General features: G+C 36.1%; 1 protein-coding gene and 1 pseudogene across 1 annotated transcript; both read left to right on the top strand.

Moving 5' to 3' along the window:
* The first annotated feature begins 7,820 nt into the window (after positions 1-7,820).
* On the top strand, positions 7,821-12,704 carry LOC18425770 (BTB/POZ domain-containing protein POB1). Its single transcript, XM_088852941.1, has 3 exons — positions 7,821-7,935; positions 8,746-9,019; positions 11,499-12,704. Exons 2-3 carry the CDS (start codon positions 8,760-8,762, stop codon positions 11,809-11,811), a joined length of 573 nt encoding a protein of 190 aa, XP_088709067.1. The 5' UTR covers positions 7,821-7,935; positions 8,746-8,759; the 3' UTR covers positions 11,812-12,704.
* LOC148783587 (BTB/POZ domain-containing protein At2g46260 pseudogene) lies at positions 11,818-12,273 on the top strand (annotated as a pseudogene).
* Positions 12,705-17,386: the final 4,682 nt, after the last annotated feature.

Genomic DNA, 17,386 nt, shown 5'->3' with positions numbered 1-17,386 from the left:
AGGAAAATATTTCTTTTTAAAATCTGGATGATGAAAAATCTATTTCACTTTTTATCAGTAAGACAATTGAATATTGTGGTTACTTTTTCAACAATCAATTTTGACGTGTCAAACTTTGTTTCAATTTCTACAATGCTCTTTTCTTCTTTCTTTAAGACAAATAGATGTTCACTCTTATATTAATATGATGCAAAGTGCATTAAAATTTTTTGATTTTGATTTTTATATTTTTTATTTTATAACGTATTTTTGAATCATCAATTTTCAAGATTTTATAAATTTTTTTAAATTTTAAACTTTATAAATAGAGATGAAAATATCTAAATACATCAGAAAGATTCTCAATATTAAAACTGAAAGATTTTCAATATTAAAACTGTCGACACCGCTCTAATTTGATTGGTTATAAACCACACCCTTTTTAGAGAGAGAGCGTGAGAGGTCTCTTTTTCACAGGAAGAAAGGCAACCGAGTGTTTTAGAGAGAGAGAAGGGGAGAGGTCTCTTCTTTCACAGGAAGAAAACCAGGGAGTGTATTTGTGAGAGAGAGGTCCCTTCTGCCTGGTAGTGATCCCGCGATTTTTTTAGGGTTATGAGAATATTGCAGAAGCAAACCCGAATTTGAGAGAGAAAGGAGCAGTGGAGAGAGTCTAGAGAGAGAAAGAAGAAGCAGAGAGTCTAGAGAGAGAAAAACATTTGCAGGAGAGGCACACAGAGAAGGGAGAGAGACCGAGTTGTACGCTAACGGAGAGAGGAGGAAGAAACTCTACAAAAGGCTCTTCGTGCCCCTCTCTATTTCCCTCTGTCTATCTCACATGGAGACAGAGCATCTCCAATCTTTTGCTTTTGCCTGGAAATTAGGGTTTGCTGGAGCATTTAATGGAGAGCGCTTGGGTTTGAGGAAATTGTGGTGGAAAAGCTAGAAAGAGCATTGATAGTGAGAGGAAGAGATAGGGTTACTATTTGTACACCTCTGACTTTATGGTGTTGGATTGTTGGGAGCTTTTTATCTAGTCTTAGTGTTCCTTTGTGTTTTGTTAAGTTTGACAGAAGTATAATACATGATAAGGAGAAGAATTATTGAAAAGGGCACAGAGAACAAACTTACCTGCCATGTTTATGTATGCTAATATGAAAGGTGCCAGGGCGTTTATCTGTAGCACTTGAAGTGATTGGAATTGTTTTAAGAAGGTGAAGAACCATACAGAAGAGGTTCAGTATTAGAGAGAGAAGGAGATCATCTAAACACAAACTCGTTTAAATTAGTCTTGACATTTCTCTATGGTCAAGTATTCAGCTTCTCAGTGGAGGAGGCTTGATGGGGAACGAGGTTTCTAGTTCTAAGTCCAGCATGGATTTTTCGTTTGCATTTGACCGATGCAAGGTTCTCGGATAGGGTTTTGAGGATCGAAATCATGGAAGATAATGAACCTGGTCTCAAGAATGAGAAACAAAGCAAGGCCAGGCAACAAAATGATGGTATAATTTTCCTTCTTTGCCTCCTCCATATTAATTTTCTGTACTCTCTCTTCATGCTCAACTTTTTTTCCTCTGTCAATGTGTTTCTTCTCTTTATGCTCGTGTTTGTCATGTTCTGCTTGATGAGTGTTTACTCTGTGCTTTTGATTTTTGGGTTTGCCTTTTGCGTGTATGAGATAGAGGTAATAATGCTCAAGAAATGGGGGATAGATAAAAAACAGAGAAGGGTTTATTTGCTACATTTCGATATTTTGAAGTTCCAGCCTTCTAGGCAAGTAGTTCTGTTCATCCAGCGAAATAGATGTTACTGGGCATAAAGTTTGACTCGAAATAATTGGATTGTATATTAGGAGACCATTTATCATTGGTATAAAGAAGTCACAATTATTTCTAGTTATTACATCTCAAATTGGTTGGCTTGGGGTGTCTAACAAAGTTAAGAATTTTTTTGTTTTTTTTTTTTAATTTTGAGTCTAGTCAATAATACTATTACAACCATCTAATTTGAAATATGAGAGACAAGAATAAGTGCAACCTTAAAAAGTAAATGGTCTGTTTCTATACTTTTCCATTACTTTGGGTGTCGATGAAAAGTAGGATAAGAAAAGCCTTGCAGACAATTACTTGGGGTAAGCTTCAAAAGAAGCCAAATGAGGGTAGGTTTTAATTACAAGGTAAAGCCAAATCCTAGTGATGTTTTTGAGAGTTATAGAACCTCACTGAGAGTTCAATGACACTCATGACTGTGGTAATAGTTTCGAAGATGTTTTGCACTTATATTTGAAACAAGAGGATGCGCTTGTAATATTAATAGAAACCAACCTCTCTATTGGTTTGATGCTAAAAAATAAAAATGAACTTTCTACAGGGAAACCCACAATTAAATATCAAAGTTCAATCAGGTTGCAGCTTCCTGAAACCAATGCTTTTTGTGTGTTGCCTACAAAAGTAGGTTCATAGGTTTAGCTAGGCTTCCAAGGTTTTGTTTGCCAAGTTTGCGTTGAAAAATTACGGGTGTTGGGTTCAAGAATTTTGAACCTGATGACATCATGTTTGTTAAGTACACAAGAAAGGTGAAGACATGATTGTCTCCCTTCAAAGGTTTCGCAGAAGTTTTAGAAATCCATGAAAATTTCGTAGCTTATTTTGGGCATGTTTTGATGATCTTCCAAGGGCTTAAAGATTCACTCATATTGGAAAAAATCTTCTCATTCTACTTTTGATGTGTTTGGTTAGATGCCTCGATCTCGCCTTCCGAGTCGGGATGACCTGGTGACGTGGTTTCGGGTTCGAGATACGCCCAGGACCTGAGACCGTTCTCTCGCGACCGTGTAAGGAGGATGTGTGCAGGAATACCAACCGGTGAGAGAGGAATTGGGTCGTGAGGCGAGACTTACTTCACGTGGGGTCATAACACGTTCGGGCTAACTTGCATGGGCGCCCTGGCCTGTGGCCGGTTCGAAATAGCTTCCCTTGGCTTATTTCTTCTTACCTGCAAACACACACACACATATTAGAATACAGACAAGTAGGTCTGAGGATCCCACCTTGTCATAGGGTGGGCTGAGCGCATACGTGCGTGTGTACTCGAAGAAAAATGGAAAATAACATGATGGAGTCCATGTCAATTTGACAGCCTTTCCGTCTCCTCGACGAGGGACTCTTAATACATATCTTACAGTAAAGAAAGAAAGAAAAGGATGAGATAAAGAGAGTGAAAGAAAAGGCCAAAGAGAAGAAAGAAAGAAGGATTTGAAGGCTGGTTTGCTTTTCGTCCAGTTCTCCAAAGAAAAGGGAAAAAAACTGAAGGCTGGTCTGCTTTTCACCCAGTATTCCAAAGAAATGATAAATTTAAAAATAGTCTGCTTTTCACCTAGTACTCCAAAGAAATAAAGAAAGAAGAAATTGAAGAATGGTATGCTTTTCACCCAGTATTTCAAAGAAATGAAGAAAGAAGAAATTGAAGGCTGTTTTGCTTTTCACCCAGTACTCCAAAGAAAAGAAAGGGAAAGAAACTGAAGGCTGGTCTGCTTTTTACCTAAAACTCCAAAGGTAATGTGTATTTTGGAAAAGAAAGAGAAAAGAAATAAAAAAAAGAAGGATGAAGCCTAGTATGTCTTTCAACTAGTCCTCCAAAGAAAATGTATATTTTAAAGAGAAAAGGGGAAGGAAGGTTGGTTTGGCTTTCACTCAACTCTTCAGAGAAAAAGAGAGACGAAGGCTGGTTTGTTTTTCACCCAGATCCTTCAGAGATGAAATATATTTTCGAAAGAGAATAAGGCCTAGTCTGCTTTTCACTTAGTCCTCATAATGCAAGTGAATAAAGAAAAATAAAGAGTGGAGGATTGTTTGGCTTTCACTTGGCTCCCCAATAGAAAGGATTGAGAAAAATGAAAAGAGAGAAGAAGACTGGTTTGGCTTTCACCCATATCTTTTAGAGAAAGAGAATGGAGAAATGGAGACTAGTTTGTTTTTCACCCAGATCCTTGAGAGACGAAGAAAGAAAAGTATTTGCTTTATTAGAGAGAGGAAGAAGAAAAAAGATGAGAGAGAGTGAAGGTGTTAGCTTGGCTCTCGCTAAACCTTCCAAAAGGGAGAAGAGATGAAAAAAATTGAGAGAAGAGGAGAAGAAAAGATGGAAGAGAAGTGAAAGAGAGAGAGGATGTTTGACCAGGCGGCTAGACTGGCACAGTGATAAGACTGGCACGGTGGCTGGTCTGACGCGGCAACTAGACCGGCACGGTAACTAGACCGGAACGGCAGTTAAACTGCTCGATGACAAGACTGGCACAACGGTTGGTCTGGCGTAGTGGCTAGTCTGACACGGCAGCTAGACGGGCTCGGTAACTTAGACCGTCACAATGGCTAAACTGCTCGAGGACAAGACTGACACGACAATACAAAGTTTAGCCTGCCCTCTAGTCAAACAAGCAAAGGAGAGAAAGAGGAGAGGTGAAGACTAACTTGGATCTCGTTAGATCTTCAAAAGTGAAATAAGAGTGAGAACGAAATAAGAAAATGAGATAAAATGAAATGAAAGAGAGAAATTAAATAAAATTAAATTAGAAAATGGAATGAGAACGAAATAAAATAAAATAGGTAAAGGAATAAATTAAAATAAAATTGAGTGAAGTAAAATAAAATAAGAGGGATAAAAGAAAAGAAAATAAAATTAGATGAGGTAAATAAAATAAATGAATGAAATAAAGTAAAGTATGGTAGGATAAAATACGTGAAATAAAATAAATAGAATAAAATAGAACAAAGGAAAATAAAATGAAATGAATGAAATAAAATGAAATGAATGAAATAAAATAAAATGAATGGAAAGGGGTGGAAGAAATAAAACAATATAAGATGGTGTAAAAATAAAATAATAAAAAAAGGGCAACTAGTTAAGAGAGGGAGAAAGCTTATTGCTAGGTTTTTGTGTGAATGAAAGAAAGTAAATCATTACAATAAAGAAATGGTGCTTTAGTTAAGAGAGAGAGAGAGAGTTGGTTTATTGGGTTATTTAGTTGAGAGACAGAGAGAGAGAGAGAGAGAGTTGGTTTATTGGGTTTTTAAGTTGAGAGAGAGAGAGAGAGTTGGCTTATAGTTTTGTTGTGTGAATGAGAGAGGGTAACGTTAGATAATAAAAAAAGGTGGATTACTTAAGAGAGAGGAGGCTTGAGGTGGGACAAACGAAATAGGGTGTAAGGGAGGGGAGAAACGAAACATTGACAACAAAAAAAAAGAAAACAACGAAACGAAACGAAACAATGAAAGGGGAAGGGCTACGCGATGGGTTTTCTAGACAGAGAAAGCGAGCGTTTGCAGGGAGACGGGTGAGAGAGCAAGCAGGAAGGTATTGAAGAATACATTGGCGAGGAAGGGAGGCTGGGAGCAGGGAGAGGTGAACGAGACAGGCTGAGGTGGAGCATGGCGGAGAGAGAACGGAAATGGCAGGGATGGCAGGTAAATGGCCGAGAGTGAGGAGGCGGTGAAATGGGCAGAGGAGGTGGCTGCAGCAGGAAGTGGCGGAGAGAGAGGGGACTGTGAGAGTAGGTGGAGAGGGATGGGGCTGCGAGAGTAGGTGGAGAGAGGTGGGGCTGCGAGAGTAGGTGGTAGCAGGGAGTTAGAGAGAGAGAGCAGCAGAGTGGATGGGAGTCACAGAGGATGGGAGACAGAGCAGTGGTTGGCAGAGATGGGGTGATTGAGGGCAGCAGAGGATTAGAGAGAGGTGAGAGCAGGGTGGAGACTGGCGCACGGCAGGAGAAGGGTGGAAGTTGGCTTGGCAGGGTGTGGGTTGTGCACGGCTGTGGAGGAGAGGGCTCGGTGGTGCACGGGCTTAGCGGGATGAGAAAGTGGCTTGGCAGGGTTGAGGGCGAGGCGCATGGCAGTGAGACGTGGCGCACGACAATGGGAGGTGGTCACGCGACAGGGAAAGGTGGTCGCGAAGGTGCACTGGGAGAAGGTGGTCGTGAGGATGCACGGGGAGAAGGTGGTCGTGCGACATTGTAGGATGATGCGCGGCAGTGAGGTGGTCGCGCGAGAGCAGGACAGACAGAGGTGGTCGCGAGGGTGCACTGGGAGAAGGTGGTCGTGTGGGGAGCATGAAGAGAGAAATAGAGACGAAGCATGAATAAAACACGGGCGGCCGTGAAAATGAGGAGAGAGAAGAAGAATGAAAAGAGAGATGGGAGAGAGAGAAAGAGAGAAGAGAGAGAAAATGAAAAGAGAAAGTGAATGAAGAGAGAGAGAGTTGCCTTGAGCTCGAGGGTACCAACACAAAAATTTCTATCTTCTCTCTCTTCAAACGTGACCCAACAAAAAACAAAACAATAGGAATTTTATTAAACCAAAGTGGGGTACTTAATACAATGCCAATACGTGATATATATATATATATATATATAGAACCTATCCAAACATGGGTATATGATCAAAATTTAACCTAATCGATGAAAATTAAACATTTAAATGAATTAAAAAAATTCTAAAATTGAGAATAAAATGACGATTTTACCTTTGCACCAACAATCTGTAAAATTTTCAATCAGGCTTTATTTCTTTGAGCAAACTTTCTATGGTTGATTCGAGACCTTTTCGGTTGCCATCCGGTCAAAATAGTACTGTATTCTTGATGAGCTCGAGAAGACGATCGTTTGGGTATCCATTTCGATTCATAGATCAGAGTTTTGGACTACGATCACGATGTAGCAAAACATGGGAACACGTGCAACTTTAGATTTAAGATTTAGCTCGTTTCTCAATGTTTTTCATCGATTTCTTCGTTGCAGCATGATAAACAAATTGCCACGGTCATTTTACAAAAAGAATGACTCGATTTGGTGCCCGGGCGACCGTTTTCGAAAATGGGAAACTTTGGTAAGAATCTAGATTCCGGTGCCCGGAATTTACCACTATTCATCCCTGATTTTTGAGGAATCCGACCGTCCATCACGCGCGAGGTTCGACCTGGAGGAAGCTCTTGACCTCGTGGTCGTAACGGGTGTTATTTTGCGTTGATCTGACGGGCGAGCGCCGTGATGCGGGCGTTTGATCGAGGAGACATGCTGTTGGAAATTTCTTGCTACTTTTGGAATTTTTTGGCGAACTTCTCTTCGATTTCTCCTGGCTCGGGCCATGTCATCGCGCGTGTCATATATCAAGTCGACTGGGTCGTCAAGACGAACATGCTCCCAAAATTTGGGCTCGATTCGATCCAAGATGAGGAAGATATGGCCATGAAAAGGTTGCCTCAGAAATTGTGATACACAGTTTCTATTAAGTTCACCGATGGTGTACCGTAATAGTGTACAACCTACGTATTTTGGATAATGTGGCCATAACTTGCTCCGAAAGCATTTGAATGTGACGAAAATTAGTACCCTGAGGTTTTCGAATGTTTTGAATCCAACAACGATGGTCTGGAGACCATTTGACGCTCCGATAATGATATTGTAGTTCACAGTCCATTTTTAGCATGATATAGGCAGAATTTTCAAAACTGTTTTTTCCTCTGCATTGCCTTAAATTTGTCGGATTGCGACGAAACTTGGCAGGTGTTCTTAGGAGACCCTTAGCCCCGATCCTACGCCTTTTTAGGTCATTCTGAGATTGTGGGAAATTTCACTTCTGGATCAGGGCTTATTGTCCTATGGCTTCCGTAGTCCACAAGCTTTTTAGTACCTGCGGACCTAGGTCGCGCACTGTTCTCTCCTTATTCGCACCGGGGATACGAGTGATGGAAACTGACCTCAAACATTTTTCTGTTTTGTTTGTTCTGGATATTTGTTCATCACCTTGATCTTCTTCAGTATTATTCATTTGACGACTCACTTTCATTGTAGGAAATGACATGGAAAACAACAGTGTTCCATCTTCGAGCAAAGATTGTTCAACTGTTTTAAGAGTGAAAAGAGTACATATTGTATCTGCCATTTTGGTTGCAAGAAGTCCATACTTTTACAAGGTATGATGCAACTTTGCTTCCAATTATGTTTATGTAGCTTTTATGAATGAAATAACTGAAATGGATCTTGATTTTGAAGCTTTTCTGTAATGGCATGTATGAATCCAACCAGAAAGATGTGACACTACGGATCAATGCATCTGGTAAAATCAATAATATATAAGAAATTATATTTCAATCATTAACATGAAAACATATCAAGAAAGATTTTCCCAACCTTTCTTATGTGAGGCTTCAAAGGCATTTGAGCTGTCTCGTAAGGTTTTGATTATCTATCTGCCCATTCTGCACCACGGATGATACTTTTATGCCTAAAATTTCATTTTTTCAGTGTTGATGACAAATTTAATGTTGTCAACCTCTATGTTACATTTTCACATTTGTTGAAACTGTGGTAATTTGTTATAAGAAGTTATGGAATTTTGGGAGTTCTAAAAACCAGCATGTTCCTACACTTGTTTACCTGAAACTTAATACTCTTTTGGAATTTCAATTTGAATAGCAAGGGCCTAGTAGGATTCACAATGATTTCAAAGAATGTCAAAAAATTAGATGAGAAGAATGAAATATTATTTATTTGGGTTAATTTAATTTGGGGAATTTCCAGTTTGCCTAGAGCAATATGCCTGTGATAGAGAGTTTCTATGGAAAGAAAATTTAAGTTGAGAGGAAACCATTGATCTACAGCCTAATTTATAGTATGTTTGTTCCCTTGCATGCGCAAACCTTCCCATTAGTGTTGATGTGCATACCCAATAGTTATAGCACACCAAATAACACTGAATTTGATATATCTTGTGTTTGAAACAGAGGAGGAAGCTTTCATGGACCTACTGAAGTTTATGTACAGTGGGGCGATGTCAACAAGTTCTCTGGAACTTCTAATGAACTTGATGGTGATTGCCGACAAATTTGATGTTGTTTCATGCATTCACCAATGTGGCCTATTGCTGAGTAGTTTCCCGATGACACCAGCACGTGCCTCACAGTATTTAGAATTTCCTTTTAATACGTTAGATGCAGTAAAACTTCTCATAGATGCTGCTAAGCAGTGCCTTGCAGAGCATCAGTGCGAGTTTTTTCAGTACGCATTCTCTCTTTCTTGCATGCTTTCATAATTAATTTCTACATTATTTGTTAAGTACGCATTCTATCGTTCTTGCATGCTTTCATAATGAATTTCTACATTATTTGTTTCCCCTTGCTTACCATTGCTGAGCATCAGTGTGAGTTTTTTAAGTACGCATTCTCTTTTTTGCATGCTTTCATAATTAATTTCTACATTGTTTGTTTCCCCTTGCTTACAATTAAGAAAAGCTCATTTCTTTCTTGAAAGCTTGAATATTTAATTGATTGTGATATTAATAATCATGGTTAATCTCCCTTTGTTACCAATGATTGGAACATGTGCATAAGCACACAATATATTGTGACATGGCGTATGGTGATAATGAAAGTTCTTGTGGAGATAAATTCACATCTGTTTTTCCCGGTAATTATGCAGTGGCTAAGGGTGGTATCTGTGTCAACAAACTAGATGTGGGACCTATAGTGGGAAAGTAGGATATAGTGAGGTTAGGAGTCCTTATGAAAGATGGTTTAGGATATACCTGGTATTGAAAGAAAGATTTGAGAATACGGGGTATCTATAACAACTATTGTTGCTTCAAACAATTTTGAATGATTTAGGTCCCATTTGGATGGCTTGAACAACTTTGACAAACCATGTGAGTTATCTATAAATGGGGGAAAAATATTTTTTTTTTTCAGTGTCAGAGGTGTTTGGTGGCGTTTGTTGATAAGCGAGGTTACAACAAAAGTCCGTCACGTCTGAATAGTGGAATGGACCAAGCTGGGCCGCTTTTACTTCTACATGGCTCGAGGAAAACACGGTTGCTGGTTAAAATATTTGGTCCATCTAAATGGGGCCTTAGGGGATGGAGAAATCTCTTACCCAATCCAATAATCTTGTTGGATACCATATGAAGTTTCCAAAACCCAAACCAAATTTTGATTTTTGAATATTTTGTTAAGTGTTTGATAATTAAAAAATAGGAAAAGTTGAACAAGCATCAAGACAATTTGAAATATAAATTATCATACTCTGCGGTATCCTATAAAATATCAGAAGAAAGCAGTATTTTTTAAGTGTATGTAGTGAATATCTCTTGAAAAGTCCTTGAGGTTCCAGGATTCCCCTAAATCAATGAAACTCAGTTTGGAGTGCTTGCACAACAACTGGGCTTGTGGATGCGGTTCTGTAAAAACCCGATTCTCTAGAATAATTCTTGTTTAATCTAGCATCTGGACATGATCTGACCTGGATTTTCTGCAATCAATGTATATTGAAGATTTCTGTTTTCCTTGAGTACTCACTGGGATGCTACAATTGAGAATGTGCAACATGTGAAAGGATTGAGTGGTATGTTCATTCACTGCATTAAGTACTAAGATTGATTCCAATATCATAGATGGAACAGGTGCAGTCTGTATTAACAAAGAAACTCACTACATCTCGTCAGAAATGAACTTGAAGGCACATCTATGTATGTGTCATTATCTAAGGCTTATTTTATTCATGAAGAATTCCATAATTGTTGGGCCAGATTCATGTGATGATTTGAAAGAATGGTATCTATCTAGTACATATTATTGCCTTATGACTTGCCGTCATTTTCTCATTATGAGTAAGATTATATTTCTTTCTTAGCCTTTTGACTAAGATCAAGTGTATGATCATATTGTCATTCACCTGCTTCTGATTTAGGGAGGTCTTCTGTGACATCTAATGTGTTAGCATATGGTCCTTTTGTGCATTATGGTGACGTGAGTTTGATGGATGTCACCAAGTATGGAAGCTTCTTGTGAGTGTTGGCCTTCACCAGTTTCCTTTCAAAGGCCAGGCATTGTGTGCTACTGGATTTGGTCTTATGATTATTTGTTCAACAGGGTCCCACTATTGGATTATTGTCTCCTCTAGTGCTGTTGATGGCTACTGGATACTGTTAGTGACATGGTATGAATCCCAAACACCACTTTTCATGTCTTGGATGTTAAGATGGTTGGGTACTGCCAAAATGCAATACTCTTTAAGAACTATATTGTTTGTGGTTTTTATGGGGAAGTACCCCCCTTTTAGTGTTATTGAAGTTTTGAAAATATCCGTTCCAATTGGTAAACTGTTGATCTAAATTTGCTTGAAGCGAGAAAATTTTTACTTTCTCATGTTGAGAAACGCACAGGAAGCGGACGCCCTTTAGTGTGTAGCAAAGCCTAAAACTAGGTTGCATCAGCATTCCCAATACAACTAAAATTGATTTTAGTCAATTTTTTATAAAAATCGGATAGTCTAAACCCCCCCCCCCCCCCCACATGCCATTTGTGTCTTGATGGCTTAAAAACATAGAGAAAGTGTAGAGACATGATCGAAAAACAATTATCTAGATATTTTCCCATGGAAGAACATGTAGAGTCTTAATTTAGTAATTTGTATCGAGCTAGTTTTTGGAGTTCTTATTCTCTCCTCACTGTTTTAGTTGCAATGCATTGTCCTTTGCCAACAGGTACAACGATGAGGAGTTGATCTCCCTACCTCTACTGGCTATTGAGCAGTTGTTATTGAGTAAGAAGCTACTATTGCAATCAGAGGACGAGGTGTTTAACTTTGCCCTGAAGTGGGCACGTGCTAAATACCCCAAGCTTCAGGAGCGATGTGATATCCTATGCTCAAAACACATCCCCCTCATCCGATTCCCTTACATGACAACCCACATGCTCAAAGAAATTCTTAAATGCGAAGATTTGGAATATGGCCTCATCTCAAAGGTGGTGTTGGATGCCTTTTTATTTAAGGCCGAGGCCCCGAAAAAACAGTAGGCTCTTATGGCTGAGCGCACGTACAAATTCCACCATGTGAAGGTGTTGGACTGGGAGACACCCCACAATGAATGCATCGTCTTGTTTGATCTGCGCCGGGAGGAATGTGCTTCCCTATTTCCAAAGGGAAGCATATATTCAGACTGGTTCCATCTAAGGGCTCATAAGTTCTACCTTTCCGCAGAATGCAAGGATCAGGGGAATAGCTCCGAATTCTTTGGTCTCCACTTGGGGTTTGAAGGCATAGAGAGCGTTAAAGTTAAGTTCAAGTTTGCTGGGCAGTTGGCATCAAGGTATTTATCATATCCAGATTTATCATTCACACACACCTTCACCAAGAAGGAGCTCTATGGGTGGTCCAACGTCTTTAGCATCTCATGGTCCGAATTTATGAAGGATAATGGCCCCTACTTCATTGATGGCGTGGTTCATTTGCGCTTCGAGGTTGCCATTATTCAGTGAACTTGCCAAGCTTGGATGGCTCGCTTTTCTGCTTATAGCTTAGCAGATCCAGTCTCATGCACTGTTTGATCAATGCGTGAATGAGTGCATAAGACGGTTTAATTTGCGTTATCAGGCTCTTGATGATATGGTCCACAAGAGAGCTAGACAACTTTTATATTTGTCATTTTATGTGAACAGTTGATGTTTGATCAGCCAAAAGTTTGCCAGTGAATGGCCGTTTTGCCTCGTTACTAACCTACATGTATAATTTCTTCAAACTTCGACTTAGGGCCCTAAGATTTTGAGATTCGCAGGCAATGAAGTGGGAGCTTGTCACTTTCATGCTGTACACACATGCAACAATGGAAGTTTGCTTTCACTTTAGCCCCCCATGACAGCAAATGTACCATCTCATTCAATGATCCAACCATATTATTGGGATTCACCAATTATTTCTCTCTCTCTATAATGGAGTTGCAATACATGGGGGTGGGGTGAAAAGTAGCCCTTGGGCTTAAGCTAGGCATGCACCAATTATTTTAATGACTCTAGGGTCATGTTTCTGGGCTGTTGCCAGAGTTCCATCACGTGGTGAGTAGACTTCATTGGGAATGTATTATTTAGTCGAAAAGTAATTTGTCAGTAGAGGGGCGCATAGCTATATTTGCAGCCACCAAAGCGTCACACATCCATATGAAAAATGGATGAATTGTGGTCCCAAAAACCGTAAAATCATCGGTTCAAATTTTTTTTAAAAAGATTATTATTTTTGGTATTTATTTATTTTACACATCATAATCTCCATGTTAGAAATTGTACACACATAAAAATTAGGTGCAAATCTAAAAAATGGATCATGAAGTGGAGACGCATATCTACATAAGTATCCTAGCATTCATGAAAACTGTGTCCTTGTGTAGTTTAAAGACAGTGGTAAGCAATAATTAATGGAATATAAAGGAAAAGTTTTTATTTTGCTGAGTTGAAATGAATTCAAACGACAAAAGCTCAAAAATTTATCAAGTATAATTTGTAATAGTTGGCAATTGTTCTATTTGATTGTTATGGTCTCGTTTGGCTACATAGGTTAACAAACCGAGGTTTTGAATCAAAACCTATAATGTCTTGGTTATGTTAAAATCTGGTTACTCAAACATGACTTGTTTGGATGGTTTTGATACCCAGATTATGCAAATCTCATATTTGGATATCTTTATGTATAACCTGGTTTGCTATCAAGGGTTGTTTAACAAGAAAATATTTACATGAAAAAATTGAGGGTGGTTTGTATAAGGTTGCAACCTTAAACAATCCAATTAAGGTGCACCTCTAAATTTTATTATAAATGTAATTTTAATTTAAAAAATTCTTAGGATGGCTTGAGAATCTATTTTTATCTCTAATTGTAAAATTTTAAACTTTAAAAATGGTTCAAAACTTCAAATCAAGTAGATATATAAACACATAATTTTTTTGAAAATGGATGGTCTAGATAATGTGTTGCAAGATACACTATTTTGCAGACTCAAAATCGTTTTTTTTTTTCATTTTCATATATCTCAATATCAAAATGATAAATTAGAGGGTTTTCCAATATCCAAACAACCATTTTGTGATGGATTTTTGAACTGTACCTTTAATTCTACATTTTAAGGTTGCAACTTTATATAAATTTTTCCCAAAAAAAAAAGTATATATGCAAACAGTTTACCAGAAAAGAATACTTAAGCATACTTTTTTCTATGTTTGGCGAACACAATTGGAACACAGAGATGGAATACATAAAACTTGAAATTTTGAGATAGTTTATCTTTCTAAAATTTTTGAGATAGTTTATCTCTCCAAAACATTAAATTTTGATATAGTTTCTCTTTCTAAAATTTTTGAGATAGTTTATCTCTCCAAAACATTAAATTTTGATATAGTTTCTCTCTCTACAAATTTTGTAATAGTTTCTCTCTCTAAAAAATTGATATTTCAAATAGTTGACAATTTCTCTCTCCAAAATTTTGAGATAGTTTCTATCTCTATAAATTTTCAGGTAGTTTTTCTCTCTAAAATTTGATATAGTTTCTCTTACTAAAATTTTAAGATACTTTTCCTCTCTAAAGCTTAAAATTTGAGATAGTTTCTCTCTAAAAATTTTGAGATACTTTATCCCTCTAAAAGGTTTCAGGTAATTTCTCTCTCTCAAATTTGATATAATTTCACTCTCTAAAATTTTAAGATACTTTCTTTCTCTTAAATTTGAAATTTGATATAGTTTCGCTCTCTAAAAATTTTGAGAAAATTTCTCTCTTAAATTTTCAGATTATTTCTCTCTAAAACTTAAAATTTGATATAATTTCTTTTTATTAAAATTTTGAGATAGTTTCTCTTTAAAAAAATTTAGATAATTTCTCTCTCTAAAATTTGATATAACTTTACTCTCTGAACTTTAAAGATACTCACTCGCTCTAAAATTTTTTTGGCAGTTTCTCTTTTTAAAATTTTAAGATACTCTTTCTTTAAAAATTTTCTGGTAATTTATCTTTCTAAAATTTTAAGATTCTTTGTCTAAAACATGAAATTTGAGATAGTTTTTCTCTCTAAAAATTTTGAAATAGTATCTCTTCAAAAAACTTTAGGTAGTTTCTCTCTCTAAAATTTGATACTCTAAAATTTTAAGATACTTTATCTCTCTAAAACTTGAAATTTTGAGATTATTTCTCTAAAAAATTTAATATAGTTTCTCTCTAAAAAATTATGTAGTTTTTCTTTCTAAAATTTGATATAGTTTCACTCTCTAAAATTTTAAGATACTTTCTCTCTCTAAAACTTGAAATTTGACGTAGTTTTCTCTCAAAATAATTTCAGGCAGTTTCTCTCTTTAAAATGTGATATAGTTTCTCTCTCTAAAATTTAATATAGTTTCTCCGTTGAAAATTTTAAAATACTTTTTCTCTCAAAAACTTGAAATTTGAAATAGTTTATCTCTCTAAATTTTTAGAGATAGTTTATCTCTCTAAAATTTTAAGACACTTTCAATCTCTAAAATTTGAAATTTGAAATTTGAAATTTGATATAGTTCCTTTCTTTAAATATTTTTGAGATATTTTCTTTCTCTAAAATATTTCGGGTAGTTTCTCTCTCTAAAATTTGGTAACGTATTTCTCTCAAAAATTTTAAGATACTTTTTATATCTAAAACTTAAAATTTGACATATTTTCTCTCTCTAAAATTTTTGAGATAGTTTTTCTCAAAAAAATTTCAAGTAATTTCTCTCTCTAAAATTTGATATAGTTCCACTCTCTAAAATTTTAAGATACTTTTTATGTCTAAAACTTTAAATTTAATATAGTTACTCTCTCTCAAATTCTTAAGATAGTTTCTCATTCTAAAAAAATTGATATAGTTTCTTTCTCTAAAAATTGATATAGTTTCTCTCTTTGAACTTTTAAGATACTCTCTAGCTAAAACTTACAATTTGATACAATTTCTCCCTTAAAATTTTGAGAAAGTTTCTCTCTTTAAAATGTTTTAGGTAATTTCTTTCTCTAAAGTTTAATGTAGTTTTTCTCTCTAAAATTTTAAGATATTCTCTTTAAAACTGAATATTTGATATAGTTTCTCTCTAAAAACTTTGAGATAGTTTCTCTCTAAAATTTGATATAGTTTCTCTTTCTAAATTATGATATAGCTTTTTTCTCTGAAATTTTAAGATATATTTTCTTTCTAAAACTTGAAAATTGATCTTAGTGTCTTTCTTTAAATTTTTTTGAGATAGTTTCTCTCTCTAAATTTTTTTGCGATAGTTTCTCTCTCTAAAATATTTCAGGTATTTCTTTTTTTAAAACTTGATATAATTTATCCCTGTAAAATTTTAAGATATTTTTTCTCTTTAAAACTTGATATTTGAGATAGTTTCTCTCTCTAATTTTTCTTGAGATAGTTTATTTTTTTAAAACATTTTGAGTTAGTTTTTCTTTCTAAAATTTGATATAGTTTCTCTCTCTAAAATTTTAAGATATTTTCTCTCTCTAAAACTTAAAATTTGAAGTAGTTTCTTTCTTTAATTTGTGGGAATGTTTTGGTAGAATTAATGGTATTTAATAAAGTGGGCATTTTAGTTGTGTGAAAATAGTATTATCCTCAGTTGCATTATATTGTATTCTCTCTCTCGTGTTTACACAAATCATGATTCGGCTACCCAACTTTTTAGCCATCTTTCTTGGTTATAGAAAACATGATTGTATCCAAAACAAAAGTTACCAAATATGTTTTTATGCAAAATACCGTGGATAAAACATGATATTTGGTATCCTCGGATCCAAACGACACAGAAAGGCCTTAAGAAACTCCATCTTTACTGGCTTGGGTTTACTGTAGTCAAAACATTATGATGAAGTTTTTATAGGGCCTAGGCTTTATGAAAACAAAATAAAGCCTCATAAAATCTTCATCTGGAGCGCACTTTCAGATCCTAATTTTTAACACCGATAATAAAATTAAAACTAAAAAAATGGTACAAATCTTGCAGAACACTTATTTTTAGAGAGAAATGGATGGCTTAGATGATTTGTTGCAATATACACTACTTTTAGAATTTCAAATCCTAATGTTTTTGCACAACTATAATGTTCAAGCTGGGATAATCAATTTAAGGGATTTTCAAAACTTGAATTCAATTTTTGATAAGTTATGAGTTGAGGCTTTACTTTAACCATTTTCCTGACATTATAATCGTGACCAAAATGGCTCAACTGTGGCATGCATAATTGAGGTCAAGGTGCATAGCATATGTCAAAATGATTAAAGGAATAACTATGGTTTCAAATGCATCACCAAAGTTTGATATTGCTAATGTGAGGTCAAAAGAATTATGGCAAACTCTAACTTCTAAATGAAACTTGTTCCTCCACTGTTCAAAGTATGCTTGAGTTCCAAAAGAAAGAAATCAAAGTTCGTGGAAACCCAAACAGTCATATTGCTTTGACTATAAGACTTGGGGGTATAACATGGTTGCATTGTCTTTGAGGTATTTAATGGGGGACTTAAAAAGATGAATTATGCAATCGGGTTGCGGTGAGAATACCTCCACGATACAACCAAACATAACAAGGCACTGTATACACTTATTCTAGTTGCTCGA

This window comes from Amborella trichopoda, chromosome 1 (genome assembly GCF_054954075.1).
Source record: "Amborella trichopoda isolate Santa Cruz 75 chromosome 1, AtrichopodaSantaCruz75HAP2 v2.0, whole genome shotgun sequence".
Classification (NCBI taxonomy): Eukaryota; Viridiplantae; Streptophyta; class Magnoliopsida; order Amborellales; family Amborellaceae; genus Amborella; species Amborella trichopoda.
This window is presented reverse-complemented; position numbering and strand designations above follow the sequence as displayed.